We start from the raw sequence: 15,748 nt of genomic DNA on the forward strand, positions 1-15,748 counted from the left end.
CCTCTGCCTTCATTCTGGTTTTGTCCATATCAACTTCTGTGACTGTGCGTGGGGCAGAGAAAGGGGAATAACTTCCAGAAGTGGCAAGAGTGGCTGGCTTGATGGTCTGATGATTTTTTTTTTTAAAAAAACCCAAGTTTTACGAACTTTTGTGTGTACAGCTTAGCTGCCCTCAAGTCACAGGAAGCTGGCTGAGGGCAGTAAGTAGGACTTAAATCTGGTTGCAGGTCGCAGGTAATTCAAGAGTCGGAGGGGATGCTAGTGTCTTTAAAGTGAATTTTAATCACTATACAATGAATAATTTTGATTTGTATTTGGCTTTTTAAAGAGAGTATCTTTAAACAAAAGAATAGTAATAGATTTTTACTTACAGAAGCCTGTTTTTGCCTGGGGAACCAAAGCACTGTGTTAAGGCAGTAACAATGTGCTTACTCCAATGAGGAGACTTGGACATTCACGACAGCGACAAAGCCAGGAGCTGAAGTCAGTTTTAATTTGCAGTTTAAGGCTTTGTTTTGCTGTGCCTATGTACTATTTTAATTGAGGCAAATTGGTTTAAAAAAGAAAAAAGAGACAGTACAAAGCTCACTGTAATACACTTTGCCTTTCTTTCCTGATTTATGTTCAGCAAGCACTGCAGTACAACTAGAGGTACATACTGTAGGTGTGAAAGTGTGCTTAAAAGCAGGGAAGTTCTCAGGAATCTTCGGGTATGATAGCTCAGCCTTTTTTCATTTTTTTTGTGTTGTTGTTTCGAACTCCCCAAATCAAACCGTGTAAACCAGCTTTTAAAATCCAGGTATTTTAAAGCTCGGAGTGCAAGGCAGGCCACAAGCTGCAGCTGTCGGTACCTTCATGCAACAGTTTTATAGAACCTCACGTTTATGAGGCGTTTTGAGGGGCTTTTTGGGATCCCTCAGGGTGAGGAAGGGGCCTGGGGCAGCCAGGCGGGGGAAACGAAGCCTTTTAGAGGGATTTTGTATTTTTATCTTTATTACTCACCGACTATCTAACTCTGAAGCCACGATGCCCGTATATAAAACCTGTAGATTATAAAATACGCCGGCCGCGCCTCTACCGGCCCGATTCCCTCACGCTGCCCTGACGCGCCGCCCCCCTGTCACGGCGGTGGGCGATGGTTTAGGCGGGGCGGGGCCGGGCCGGGCCGGCGCCTCGCCCGCGCCCCCCATCCCCCATTGCGGCTTGGTACGGCCCGAGGCGCCGCGGTGCGCGCCGGGAGAGGGGCGCGCCGGGAGAGGGGAGGGGGGCGGCGGGCAGCGCCCGTGCGCAGCGCGGGGCGCCATGGCCCTTAACAAGTCCATGCACGCGCGCAACCGCTACAAGGACAAGCCGCCTGACTTCGCCTACTTGGCCGCCAAGTACCCCGAGTTCCAGCAGCACGTGCAGACCACCCTCACCGGCAGGGTGAGGTAGGGCCGGCGCGGAGGGAGGGCCGGGGTAGGCCCGGCCGGGCCAGGCCGCGCCCGGGGTCTGTGGGGCGGCTCCCGCCGCCTGCCGAGCGCTCGGCCCGTGTCCGCCCTAGGGCTGTGGCGGGCGGGAGCGCCGGTGGCCGTAACCGCTGCTGGTCTCTTTGCAGCCTGAATTTCAAGGACCCTGAGGCGGTGAGAGCCCTGACGTGCACCCTGCTGAAGGAGGATTTCGGCCTGGCGATTGACATCCCGGTGGAGAGGCTGATTCCCACCGTTCCCCTGAGGCTGAACTACATCCACTGGGTGGAGGATCTCATCGGGCACCAGGATGCTGGCAAGCAAGTCCTCAGGCGAGGCATCGACATCGGTACTTGGAAAACCAGAACGTTTGATTTGTTATTTAACGTCAGTGAGACCAGCTGATAAAATCATAACGCATCCGTAGTAAAACGTGAAGTTTGAGAAGTAAAAAAAAAAATAATCTGAGCTGTGTGCTCTGTGGTGGGACGGGCAGCCTGACTGCAGGGGTATTTCATTTGGCTTCTTGGTGGTGGGAGCTCTCTGCACACACACAGGCATGGCCACAGCTGGCAATTCTGTGGCATTTTGTGGCCGTGGCCTTGGCCTCTCTTGAGTGTAGCTTTGTGTGATAACACAAAAATCATGCCACTAATAACAGAGGCAAAGATGTCATTCTAGAGGAGTTTAAAATAAAAATTATGTTGTTTCTTCTCAGTCTTCTAACTAGTAAATTATGTTGTGTTGGCAATCTGTTAATTTTGCTTTTCGATGTCTGTGCAAGAGAGGTTTGTGAGTTACATAGCAATATTTTCTAGCTTTCTTTTGAATAAGATCTTTTCTGTTGCTTCAGGCATATTTGATAGATGAATGAGCAGTCTTTTTTAAACTTCGGTTGTTTTTTTTTCTATGCAGCTGTTTTCATGACCTAAATGATAAAGGAGGCTTAATTAGAAACCAGGACAAATATTAGCAAAGTTGTATTTTGGTTGCAGATGACCAAAGACTTGCTTTCTGTTTTTGAAAACAAAGTATTTTTAAAACTGGACTAAGCATCTGCAGATGGATGATATCGTCCAGTGCAGTTTGTTCAGTTTCAGTATCTGGATTATTGGACAATATCTGGGCAATATCTGGTTTATGCAGCACATTAATGTAAACATTACTCAGTAGAGGTGTGAATTTATAAGATGTATGCTGATACAATGATTTGGCTTTCATTTGAAATTAACAAAAAGGTAGGCTTTGTAGAATATAGTTTCTTCCTTCTACGTATAGATAATAAAACCGGCATTTGGATTTCTAATTTTTTGGTGATTCTATATGAATTATTTAAAAGGCACCTGCAATAGTATGTTTGAATTTAGTTTACATCTTTTATTTTTGTCAATAGAATCTTCCTTTATGATTTTAAAGGCTTGTTTTGAAGATTGTTTTTTGTGCTGAGGTAAACTCATAATGAAATTGAAAGAAGCTGGAATTTCCTTTCTAACTTAGGTTTTAATGTGTGACATTTTTTAATGTAAGTAACTTCAACTCAGTCAAGTTACTGACTTCCTCAAAGACTGGGTTCGGTAATCTCAGTTACTGTGCCAGTTTTTACATTACTGTTTTCTTAGGGATTGCTAGCATGATTTTTTTTTTTCTTTAATGGAATTTTTGATCTCCAGAAATCTATAGACCTGTATTTTTAGCTGGATGCATGATGGGCAGAAAGCTTGTATCATCAGGTAGTGCGTGCACAGCTGCTTTCCTTTTGTAGCTTAAACTTGTTACCAGCTTCTATGTATTCGATATTAGCTTTCATTTTTGGAAACAATTTCTATGAGACAGATCCTTTAGCTACTCTAAATGCGGCAAAATCTTAAGTTTGAGTTTGCAGTGACCTTACAGGAGTACAAGAAATAACTGCATGCTTTTATGTACTGACACATTGTTATTTGTGTTTCAGTAAGTTGGTATAACAGTATAGTCTCTTGATATATCTCTGAACTCAAGTTTTGTGGTGGTGAGATATCTTTCCCTTTTCTAGTATACATTTCCTCTAATCCTAAATTTGACCATCATCAGTAATTCGATCACCTAGATATGCCATAATTATGAGAAGGAATTATTTTGTGCTACCATATCTTTCTCTTTGTTACCAAGTTTTTATCTGTCTGTCTACCTTTTTAGATATCTTAATTGGTACCTCTGATCATTTTGGGCATTAGGGAGAGACAGTCTGATGGAACAGATTTTTATTTTTTTTTTCTGGTTGCTATATGCCTCAAAGTACAGTACATGTTGTAGATAATAGAAAAATATATTTGGGTATTTTTTTTTTTTTAGTAAAACCGGAACATATTTGGCTTTCACTATGTAAATTAATCACTGTCATACAGAAAAATACAAAAAGTTGACAGTAGAAAATTTATTCCAGATTGTTAAATTATTTATTTTATTAAAAGTGCGTATTTGACAATGGTCTGCAATTAAGAAAATAGCATTCAATAAAGAACTGAGCTGTAGATGATCAGCAATCAACACTTTCTTGAAATTAATTCTTTGTTGTAAAAAGTACATATTTAGCAGCTACACTGTGTATAATACCAGAGTCTTGTTTTGCTTTTCACTTTTTCAGGGACAGGGGCATCTTGCATATACCCATTACTTGGAGCAACTTTGAACGGCTGGTATTTTCTTGCAACAGAAGTTGATGATATGTGCTTCAATTATGCCAAGAAGAATGTGGAACAGAATAATTTGTCTGATCTTATAAAAGGTATGATGTGATAAGGTATTTAGTAGCATACAAATGTTGTGATGTATTTATTGCCGCGTTCAGTGATGTATCAGGATCTGTATTCCTGCCAAATACGTGCTCAGTTGTTTTTACTGGAGCAGAATGTTTGTGAAGGCCCATGCGTGCTTAAGTCAGAAGCTTGTCTAGAATGGGATGGATGGATAGAGAACTCTTCTTCCTTACAAAAATCTGAAAGTTAAACTTCACCCTGGAGTGTCTCTCTCTCTCTCTCCCCCTCTCCTCTTTGTTACTGAAGTATTTCTTAAGTGGTTGTGCTGTTTCTGCTGCTAGGAGACCTGGAACGCTCCCCTCAGATGATTTGCATGACACGGCACATATATGGATCTTGTACAGGGTCCGTCCTTCTTGTTCCTGAATGAGGTCCTAACACCGCCTGTGCTGCTGGTAGCAGTATGCCAGGCTTGGTCTGCTGAGCTTGGAAAATTTTCTGTAGGAACTTGTTATACTAAAAAGCCAGGTCCATTATTCAGCTCTGAAATAAAAACTTCTGCTGGATTTTTGAAGTATCCAAAGTATGTTGGAAGTATGTCATCGTCGTCTTGGTCTGTCCTCCATGTCAGTCTTTTGAAGATCTGTAACTTGATGTGGAGAACAGTGACAGTTTTCTGTTACTGCTGCATTTTTAGTGGTGTGATGGTGTTTCACTATACTGGGAAAAGCTGTGGGAAAGAAAAATGCATCATGTAGTGCCAAAGGGCATAAGCTGGAGTAAATGACAGATTGCTGGTGGGTAGAGCCATGGGCCAAGGGAGTACCACTGGTGGTAACCCTAGCCAGATGCTGCCTCGGAATGGTCCTCCCTGCCACTTTTTAACTCCTGGGCCTGAATTGTTTAGCTAGAGTGGAGTATACTAGTGTAGCTAATAACTTGTTTAGCAAGGCATTTTGGAGTCAGATTACAGATCTTTCTGTACCTCTGTTTTTAAAAAAAAAAAAACAACCAAGAAAACCACCATGATTTTTGTCGTGGTCTAAGAGTCTGTCTTGAAATTTTTGCCAAATAGCTTCATTTGGAGATCAGGTTGGAGTATAGCCCTTGTTCTTCTAACTTCAATTGAAAAAATATAATTAAGTGGTACTAGAACCAGCAGTAATGCAGTGATGATTTACTAATTGCATTGTAGCTTCTGTTTTCCCAGAGGGAAAAAAATAATGTTTTTTGGCTGACTGTGAAATATTGCTTGCAGTTAACTTTCTTCCAAAGGGACTCTCCTGTACATTCAAAACAGAAACTGATAAACTTGGGAACTGATTGTAAATGCTAAAAAAAATATTATGTGGTGTTCAGAGTTATGTATCTATTTTACTGGAATGGGATAATGGCCAGGATTTGTCTGCTGGTATTTAAAAAAAAAAAAATGAAACCCCCACAATATCAGTACCCTGTATGTAATTTTAAGTTAAGAGATTTTCAACAGCTTGGACTCCGGAAATTTTTAAACTACTTGCAAGGTAATGTAGGCTTGCTCTGCAACGTGATTATTATGTTGTTTGCTTTCTGTTGATTTGCTCTTATTTCCAAATAAAATTACATACTGTCAATAAAAGCTATGTCAATTAAGCTAGCTGTGTAGGTGCAATGTGGTATTCTTTGATGTCATCTTCTAAGTAACTTTACAGTAATTTTAGAAAGTGTGTTCAGCAGACCATGAGTTACTTCTCAGATTAACATAATACTTTTACAGAGTTCTGTTCATCTTAGCCCTGTTGTCTGCTGTCTCTACTATAAAAACTAATTCTGTGGTTCCCCTTCCCCCCACCCCACCCCCAAATTGAAAAGGGGTATTGCTAACAAGAATGGCAGTGAAATACTCTTAATAACTGTGGGCTGGATATTTCAGAGTGTTTATATAAGTAAATGTCTCATCTGTGTACAGCAGCAACTGCTGTTACACCTCAGTGCCAAAAGTATGCGCTGAGAAACTTCTGGAGGCGTGCAGTGATTTCCTGAAAGAGTGTGACCTGAAAACTGTCAGTCCAGCTGATGTAGTGCCTGGCTGAAGAACTTTTGGCTCTGATCGTAATGTATAATTGTAATTAATAATTTTTATTTAGTAATTACTAATTTTATTAGTTTACCATTTTTTAATGTTATAAGGGAAGCAGGGGAACAGATATATACAGAGATAAGAAAGCACCACACTTTAATGTCAACAATTTTAAATGTGAGCAACTTAATGGAAGAAATGGTAAATGTTCAATTCAGAGATTTAAGATTGTAAAACAGGGAGCAATGTGCTAATATATTGTTAAAATTAACTATCCTTCTATTCTCATAGGTTTTATATGTATTCATCTCTTGAGTATGAACTTCTGTACTGTAAAATACTTGTGACTTACAGAACTGCAGCTTTGAAGTTAGTGGGTGTTCTTCTTGCTGTATATAACCTGGACTTTTAATTGCCTGCTACCCGAACAGTTTTGTTTTCTTAGGACGATGATAAATTGTAATAGTTACTCTTAGGAAGAGAGGCATGCCTTCTGCCTCCATGCTAAATATCTTTGTTCTGTGTGCATTATCTGTGATTTGCAGGACTGGTAAAGTCTGCAAGAAGTCCTTCTCGTGATAATCTTTATACACCCATATTTGAATTTCTGTTCCTTGGGCTGGGGTTCCTGTAGCCTTCAGATTTGTGACAGGACTTTACCACGGTTTCCAAGGGAATTATGTAGCCTTTGGGGAAAGACAGTGGAGATCTACCTGGGATGTTTGCCTTGATCCTTGTGATGGGTAATAATAAGTTGGTGGACCCTAGTAAGCAGAAATTTTGTTCTAAAGGAACTCTAATCTTTTTCTTTTGTTGTGATTCTCTTAAATCGTCTAAGACTGCAGTTCCTGTGCAGGATGCATAGTACTGCTAACACAGTAATTCTATTTTATTGTAAGATTAGGTGTAAAGCTAATCTTGTTGCTGTGTAACTTCAGTGAAGATAGTTTTATCTTAGTCTTTGTTTTTCTTAGCTTTACACCCTGGAAAAAACAAACTACGTTTTCTTAAGTACCATTCTAGAATTCCAAATCTAAAAAAAAAAAAAAATAGAGACTGGTGTTTCTTTATCTCCGAGGAGCCTGTGGAGTGATTAACTGACACTTCTGTTAATTTTTGGAAGTGCTTGAAGTGTATTTGTAGTTGCATCAGAGAACTCAGTATAGCTCAGGTATTTCCTATTGTTTTAAACTGGCTTATGTAATTCTACTACTGTGTATAAATGTAAAAGATAATGCTAATCTTTAACCCAAAGTCTTAATTTGTATACTGATACCTTACATTCTTTTGGTAGAAAGTACTGTTTAGAAAGTACAGATTTTATACAATGTATTGTTTCAAGAAACACTGAGAGGTAAATGGCATGCCATCCGCAGTGTGAAGTTCCTTGCTAACCAAATTCCTGTTCTCTCTTAGTGGTTAAGGTACCACAGAAGACACTTCTAATGGATGCGCTGAAAGAAGAATCTGAAATTGTTTATGATTTCTGCATGTGCAACCCCCCCTTTTTTGCCAACCAATTAGAAGCGAAAGTAAGCCAACAAACTGTGTTCTGTCTACTTCAGCCTTCAGTGAGTGGGAGGGTAGCCACAATTTAACCTCCTCCCTTGGGAAACATGTGGAAAATCCCAAATTGGGATGAAATAGCATTTAAATCTTCTCTGTCTCCAGCCCCAAAGGAGTTCTGAAAAACTTAACTGTTACCCTTCCTGAAATGGAGGATGACCTCTAGATTTTTTTCATAACTTCTTGCTGTCTTAGAGAATTACTTTGGAAAGTAGACAGCTAGTATATCTGAAATCAAGTGCCCATTGCATAACAGTGGTACAGAGGAATTAGTTTCTGGCATCATGCCTGTCTGTATTTTTCGTTTCCATAGTGATTTAGGAATACCATATGGCTCAGAACAGTTCTTGCAATACCCCCTGAATACTTAATATAAATCAGAAACTTAACTCTGTAATACAGGGCGGTAGATTTAAGTGTTGAAATGAAACACTACAGATTGTAATTGTGTAGATGCATGAAACCAGCATGTCTACATGTATTTAAACCACATATTTCGTATTACCAGGATACTGATGTGTGATAAGTCATTTACCTAGGTCTGAGGGATTCACTCAGTTACGCTCATTTTGAGTGTATCTTTGTTCTGATGGGGGTAGGATGACAAGGTGATGACGCTTGCTACCCACTAAAGATTGAGGCAGGAAGCAGCATACAAAGCAGCCTAACATTTCATTAAATGTTCATCTCAAATGTTCTTTTTTATCTAGGGAGTAAATTCTCGAAATCCACGGCGTCCCCCTCCAAGTTCTGTAAATACAGGAGGGATCACAGAAATCATGGCAGAGGGGGGAGAACTTGAATTTGTCAAAAGAATTATTCATGATAGTCTACAACTTAAAAAGAGGTTACGGTAAGTGCTTTGTTCCAGTTTAAAAAAACAACCCACCTTTTATCTGCTTCTTCAGCAGAAATTATGTGAAAATAATATTTTAAGTAAGGAATGCAGCTGTAGTCCAGTGGTGTCTGGTTTGTTTAATGATACATACACATCAGTAACTAATTAGTCTCAGTTTATGTAAAATTAGTTGTCCCTTAGCATCAAACAATTACAACTCGTTGTTTGAGGTGTTTAAAGGCAGAAGGCAAAAATAGCCTGTGCGAGTGACACTTGTGGCTTGCAGCTAGATTAGCACACATACTTGCTAAAGGCAGTCAGGGTTGCTTCTGAAGGGCTTAGGGGATGGGGGAGGGCTTATGACATTGGCCAGTTACCTGTTCATTGCCTAAAAGTTTCTAGCTCTTCCTGGCTGAATTTTGGTAACTTGCAGCTTTGCCTGCTAAAGGGCACTGTTGTACTGAATGCTGTCTTGGCTGAACATAAGCTGCAATAAAAACCATAGTGAGACCTTCTTTTGAACAAGATAAACAGATGGCACACCTTCAGCTTTCTGACTGCCAGACTTTTGTTCCCCCAATGCTATACATCATTCCTCTAGCTCTTCTGGGAGATTCCTTTTAAAAAATATGCTTCTGAAGTATAGTTGCCAAAATTTTACGCATGTATTACCACAGCTTCATATCAGTGCCCTAAACAAAGGAAATGCAGCCTGCTTTTGGAACATACAAGAAGTGTTTTGCTTTTGTTTTGTTTAGACCCTTCTAGACAGAGCATTGCATTTTAACCTCATCTTCACCTGTCTAATACTGAAATTTTTCTTTAGAACATTTGTTTTCAAGTAATGGGCCTGAAAAAATTAAGAATATATTCTGTTTTTGGAAAAAACAAGGCAAAGCAAAGCTGCATTTGCATCTCTTAGAAGTGCTTCGATCTTGTAGTGCTTTGAATTAAAATGTATTGAGAAGGTTTGCAGAGGTAGCAATTCTGCAAACCTTGAAACTTGGTGATTTTTTTTGTTGTGTGTTTTTTTTTTTAATGTCCTTCCTTTCTTTGTCACACTCCAAGCCTTAGAAAATATAAAAAGGGGTTAGATAGTATGGCAGAGTGATAAAATAGAGGTTTTGATATTCAGAACTAGTTAACAAGGCAGAAGAATTAAACTTCTGAGACTTTTTAGAAGTCTTGTTTGTGCCATTGAGGACACTGGAAAATCACTGGTGTTCCTGTCATAGTTTGTAGGTAAAATGTTATTTTAGGCTACTTGATGTAGACAAGCTTTTAGCTGTGTATGCTATTATTTGTGCCTAAAATTTAGTGATTTTTAAAAACTAAATAGAAGCTGAAACTTGTTCTGAATTTTGTCAGGGATGCAGTGGGTCAGGGGAGGCAAGTCAGGAAGTGATGGTATATGTATGTATATATTTTAAAGGTTCTTCTACTTAACAGCTGGATGTTTTTATCCTTTGTACACCTTCTTTTTGATAGTGGTTTTATTCCACCAGTGTAGTTTTGCACAGAACCATGTGGTGTACTATGTAAAATACTATGATCTGATAATTTTGCACATGTATACAGTTGAGGACTTAATTGGTTCTATAAGGTGGGGGCAGGGGATGCATCTGTGATGACTTCTGGAAATGCAATAGCAACCAGCATGGTTTCTGGTTCTGCATGGCATGTGTTGATCCAGGGGAAACTTGCTTTGGGTAAGTTGCTGTTTGACAGCCTTGAAAGGAGTGGCAAGGTAGTAGAGAACTGACTGATGTTACTTTGAAGGCAAGAAGTCTGCCTTGAAAAGGTGGTGTGGAATTATGAGGAATGCATCATGCCTGTATTACTCGCCTGGGAAAGAGGGGGGTATCTCTTAATTTGATACATTGATAGCTGAAGACATAGAACATACCCACGTGCTAACTGTGTGTCATACTTAGGAAAAATAAGCTCTGTGTGTTTGAGGGGTAGGAACAATTCGGTTCATGTTCTTGAATAAACTAGCTTGGAGAATCTGTTACAGAGAACAGTTTAATTAAAATACTGCTGCCCATTTTGTTAGAGGTAGGGTTTGGCAACACTACCAAAGGGCATGGTGAATGAACTGTTAGTAGATAGAGACTCCCTTGGGCCAGGAGGTGATCTTATTTACCTTCATCCCCACTTCAGCTAGAAGTCGCAGGTTCAGTATTTTGTAATTTTGGGAAAGATGTGTGGTTTAGTTTTGTCAGAATTTTGGGGGTTTCATTTAAGTATTGCTGCATGAAATTCTGTATTGCATTATGCAGGAAATAAATTTAAATAATTGTCCCTTAATACCACTGATTTTTCTTTTTTACAGTATATATAGTTTGTATATGCAAGTTATTTAAAGTGCTTGCCTTCAGTTTAGATGCATACTCTTGAGGAAAGTGTGCCTTGATAACTGGGAACTCTAATTTTCATACTTCAGTACATTATATTTACAAATAAGCTTTTTGGATCCAGTTATCAAATAAATATGGAAGAGGAGGTTGTGGAGATTGAGTAGGAATTTAGATAAAGAACAGAGGTGTAATGTTTGGAGGAACTGAAGATACAGAGCTGCGTGGGAGGGTAGGCTTCACCAGAAGTGGGAAAATAAATTTCTTATTGTTTTTTCCTCTGTTTGTTTTCTCATGAAATATGGGTTCGGTGATGGAAACCTGGATTACAAGTTACAAATGATCAGAAGTCATAGTCAGTGCCTCTGAGGGACAAATACTTGTCAGTAGTTGAATATTCCTTTTGAATATTCCTTTTTATTCTGATTCATTCTCCAAAGAAAGTGGAGAAATGAAAACGAATTATCGTAAGGGGTAACATCTGTCACGTAACTAAAGTCACTCTTTGAAACAAGATTCTTGTTTTTTTAGGTGCTGTTTCAATAATAGTCAATGTATTTCCTAAAAACTCAAGAAGATTCACCGGTCCAGTCTGTTTTTGGGCCTTCTGTTCTGATTTATGTTGTACTATGTTCTAGTCACTCTGTTTAAAAGCATGATTTTTGTTGTTGTTTGGTTTTTAAATCTCTTGTTCTTGCAGGTTTCTGATCCAAGTAGTTCTTTCTGGTAGTGGCCATTTTCCATTGATTTGTATTTGTAAAACACTTTGTTAATGTGTTCTTTGCAGATGGTACAGTTGCATGTTGGGGAAGAAATGCAGTTTGGCACCATTGAAAGAGGAGCTTCGAATCCAGGGGGTGAGTTTGTAGATAGTCCGTGTATATCCTGTGTATGTTCCATGCAATATATACTATGTTCCGATGCATGTGGGTGATTGTTACTGAGTTTTTGTTTGCAAGAAGAAACTGAAATCCCTTGTTAGGGAGGCTGTCAAAGCAGTTGAGATTTAATTACTGTAGATTCAAAGCTGATAGATAAGTAGCACATACTGTTTCCCTGTTTTGGTCTTTATGGTGTGTAGAAGCATGTCTTTGTCCATTCTAGAACATACAGGGGTTTTGCTTTAAAATAGCCTTAACAGGGCTGTTGTTAAAAAAAAAAAAAAAATCCAGCTCTTTTCTCTGAGCTAATGAAATCTAGCAATTTGTTTGGTGAAAGAAATTGTCGCATTATTTAAGTGGCAGCATTGTTTTGTTTGTGTTCAATTCTGGCACCAAGTAAAATTGAACCTTATGCTACTATCCTCATGCAAGAAGGCTGTGCAAAGGACTTTTTTATAGCTTTCTGGAGCAAGTATAGCCCTCTCCATTTCCATGCAAAGAAAAAGATTGTGAGATCTGCCCTTATACATGGTGGAGAGTGGAAGGAAAGAGTGCATGGTGAAATAAATTCCCAGAAATATGAAGTACAGGCTATAGAGAATCCGTAAACACAATGCTAAAAGCAGATGCTGAGCTAGGCACAGAATTTCAAGTATCTAACTTCCCTATCCTTGAACTTTATTTTTGAACTGTATTTAGCACATTATCCATACCATGTGTAAATGCCTTACGGCATCCGTGTGGGGAAGAACTAGATAACACTAACACCTGAGTTTTAGATTTAAAGGCAGTGTAAGTTCAAACTTTTTTATTTTTTTGGACAAATCTAGAGAAGTGTTTCTGGGCACATTTCTGCCACCTGCAGACAGGTGAGCGGTTTGGTTTCCCAACTTTTTTTGTCTTTGTTCTGTGTTCCTTTGCTACAGCAATGGGTTCAGTATTCAAACATGGAACAGGAGCAGGTTCTGAGCAAAGAGAAACAATGTGCTTTTTGAGAATCAGAGTGCCGATGTGTGCTGGATAGTGGCACAAAAAAGGGGTTGTGTTGTGTGTTCTGAACTGGAAGCTCTGAAAGGGCACAGACATGGCAGAACAGAGATGGGAAATCCTGGGCACTGGTACCAGGCTTGGCACTGACCAGCTCCAAGTGGACCTGATGTTGATGAGCCATGTTAGAATGAAGCTCCATTTCTGTCATGAGACAATAACTCTGTGCTAACTGTACTTTTTTAAAATTTGAGAATGTGTGCTGTAAAACAATGTTGTTTATTAATATGGAATGAAGTTTTGTATGGCTTCTTTGCATAGGTTCCTAAAGTTACTCATACTGAGTTCTGTCAAGGACGCACCATGAGATGGGCGCTGGCATGGAGTTTCTATGATGATGTACAAGTACCTGTGAGTAGCTTAATTCTGGTTTGCTTGTGGTTGTCTGTGCCTCTTATGCGAGGGTGGCCTAATGAGCTATAACTACTGTGAAACAAACTGTTCTTCAGACTGGGGCACTGCATGTGCTGGGCTGTGTGGACAGTGGGATTTCTTAACTGGCTGCCAGTCTGTTTGCAGTTGTTACGTGAGATTCATGAATGACCTACATTTAGGGAAGAAAGAAGAAGTCTGTGTAGGAATTTTCTGTGGGCTTCAGTGAAAGTAAGGGTCATCTGTAACATACTTCAAATAGTAATTCAGTAATATTAAAAATATGCTTAATTTGGGGCTAGATTTGAACTTCAAGCTTCCTTCTGAGAACTTGGTTTTAATTTACCATATAGATTCTGTTACAAGGTAAGTATGAACATATCTAGCTCAGACTGGCCTAAGTGAGTGTAAGTGGAGCTTGTTCACCTTAATGTGAGCCAACTGCTTTTTTGGATCCAGATGTACACATACTTGAAGATAGGTATAGACAGTAACCAACCTTATAGAACATGCAAGTAAACCTTCAGTGAAATTGGATCAAAACATGGATATTAGCATTTGACCTCTACAGCTTCACTTCCTCAGTTCAGAGCGCCAATAGTTTGAAGGAACCAATGAAGCTTTTTGCCTGACATCTGAACATTAACATCCCTCTGTCCATCAGGCTAGCATAAAGTGCATGATTTGTTAGCCATTTTTCATCTAAAACTTTGGAGTGAAGTGAAACATGGGCCATGTCTAAAACTGTTTAGTGGCTTACATTATGGTCTTAACCCCCATGTCTCCTGAGCACAAAAGTCATCTCACTACTACTGCATAGCTTTGTAATGTGTTTTTTTTTTTTCTTTCTTCTAGTCACCTCCCTCTAAAAGAAGAAAACTAGAAAAACCCCGGAAACCAATTACATTTATGGTCTTGGCTTCTACAGTCAAAGAGTTAGCCGCCAAAGCTACAGCTATGGGCTGGGATGCTGTAGAAGCTATCGCTGTGGTTAGAGCCTGGGTAGAGAAGATTCTTACTGATCTGAAGGTACAGTATTTTATGTTAAAACAACATCCTACTTGAAAGCATAACTATAAGAAGATAGTATGAACTTCTGCTGTTTTCTGCAATAGGTTCAGCATAAACGTGTTCCCTGTGGAAAAGATGAAGTTAGCTTGTTTGTGACTGCCATTGAAAACTCCTGGATTCATCTGAGGAGAAAGAAACGAGAGAGAGTAAGGCAATTACGGGAACTTCCTCGAGCTTCTGAAGGTGTTCTGCAAGCAATGGAAGAGGAAAAAAACAGCCAGAAGAGCGTGAGCAACAATTTGGACTGTGAAAACCCCAAGACTCAAGATTCTGAAACAGAGTTTACGGCACCTGATGAGGATGTTCATTTGACCGCAGGTGATGAGCTACCGGAAGAATCTGCTACCAAAGAAGAACATAGTGAGCACGTGAAGGAGGAGACGGAAGCAAAGCAGGGAGAAACATCACTTGGCAAAGGTTCCAGTAATACAAAGGAGGAACCTTGCCCTTCAGAGGAAGCTGGCGATCTGACAGTTGAAAAAGAACAAAGTCCCAAAGAAACTAGTAGATGTTTTCTCTTTAAGTGTTTAATGAATGTGAAGAAAGAAGGAAATGATGTATTAGTAGAAATGCACTGGGTTGAAGGACAGAACAGAGACTTGATGAACCAGCTATGCACATACTTACGGAACCAAATTCTTCGACTGGTAGCTAGTTAGCCCTTTTTCCTATTTTGGTAAAATAAATCAGTCTTCAAATTTTGTAAACTATTTTTAATGGATTAAGATTTTCACTTAGTAAAACTTGTGTTTTCCTCTTAAAAAAAAGTAAAATGGAAAGTCCCCTTTAATATTTAAATAGCTTTTTCAAAGCTACACGGAGTACGTGAACTTCATTGGATGTGAAGTGATGGGGAAGTAATAGATTTTGTGCTGCAGTTGTAAAACTACATGATAAAGTGAAACATGTCTATGCTGTGAATGTTTCAAATATCAACAGTGCTTTATTCAGATCTTTTTATGTGGTGCAATAGAATTATATATTGTTACTAAGTAGAAATCTTTGAAATATTTTCTTCAATATTTTTTTAATACTAGTGCAAGAAATGGTTAGTCTGCTGTGGGAATTTTCTGCAGCGAAGAGTCTGACAAAGGATTTAAGTATGCCTCTCTTTAATGCATTTAACCTTTGGTCTGCAGGGTAGCAAGGTGGATACATCCTCTAAGTGTCAATTCATTAAAATAATCCCTTTAGAAAAACCATGTGTTGTACTTTTCTGGCACTTGGGCTATTAGCATCTGGTTTTGTAAACTTTGTGTTAACAACAAAGTAAGCTCTTTGAGCTGCTTGGTTTAAGGAGGATTTAACTCTGTTGACTGTTCCGGGTGACCATTCCTTACACTAATTCAAATATAATTGTCTGGAATTACAGCA

The 15,748-nt window shown here is 39.3% G+C and overlaps 1 protein-coding gene across 1 annotated transcript; it reads left to right on the forward strand.

The window, feature by feature from the left end:
- The first annotated feature begins 1,214 nt into the window (after positions 1-1,214).
- Positions 1,215-15,141, forward strand: METTL16 (methyltransferase 16, RNA N6-adenosine). The gene is made up of 9 exons (XM_080391201.1): positions 1,215-1,430; positions 1,598-1,797; positions 4,072-4,212; positions 7,659-7,774; positions 8,519-8,661; positions 11,791-11,860; positions 13,193-13,282; positions 14,159-14,332; positions 14,419-15,141. The coding sequence occupies exons 1-9, from the start codon at positions 1,303-1,305 to the stop codon at positions 15,031-15,033; spliced, it is 1,677 nt and encodes a 558-aa protein (XP_080247327.1). The 5' UTR covers positions 1,215-1,302; the 3' UTR covers positions 15,034-15,141.
- Positions 15,142-15,748: the final 607 nt, after the last annotated feature.

The sequence above is a fragment of the Falco punctatus genome (assembly GCF_963210335.1).
Source record: "Falco punctatus genome assembly, chromosome: 6".
In the NCBI taxonomy this organism is placed as follows: domain Eukaryota; kingdom Metazoa; phylum Chordata; class Aves; order Falconiformes; family Falconidae; genus Falco; species Falco punctatus.

Coding starts and splice junctions, on each gene's coding strand:
- METTL16 (XM_080391201.1), top strand. CDS start 1,303: ATGGCCCTTAACAAGTCCATGCACGCGCGCAACCGCTACAAGGACAAG. Junction 1,798..4,071: donor CAGGCGAGGCATCGACATCG/GTACTTGGAAAA, acceptor TCACTTTTTCAG/GGACAGGGGCATCTTGCATA. Junction 7,775..8,518: donor CCAACCAATTAGAAGCGAAA/GTAAGCCAACAA, acceptor TTTTTTATCTAG/GGAGTAAATTCTCGAAATCC.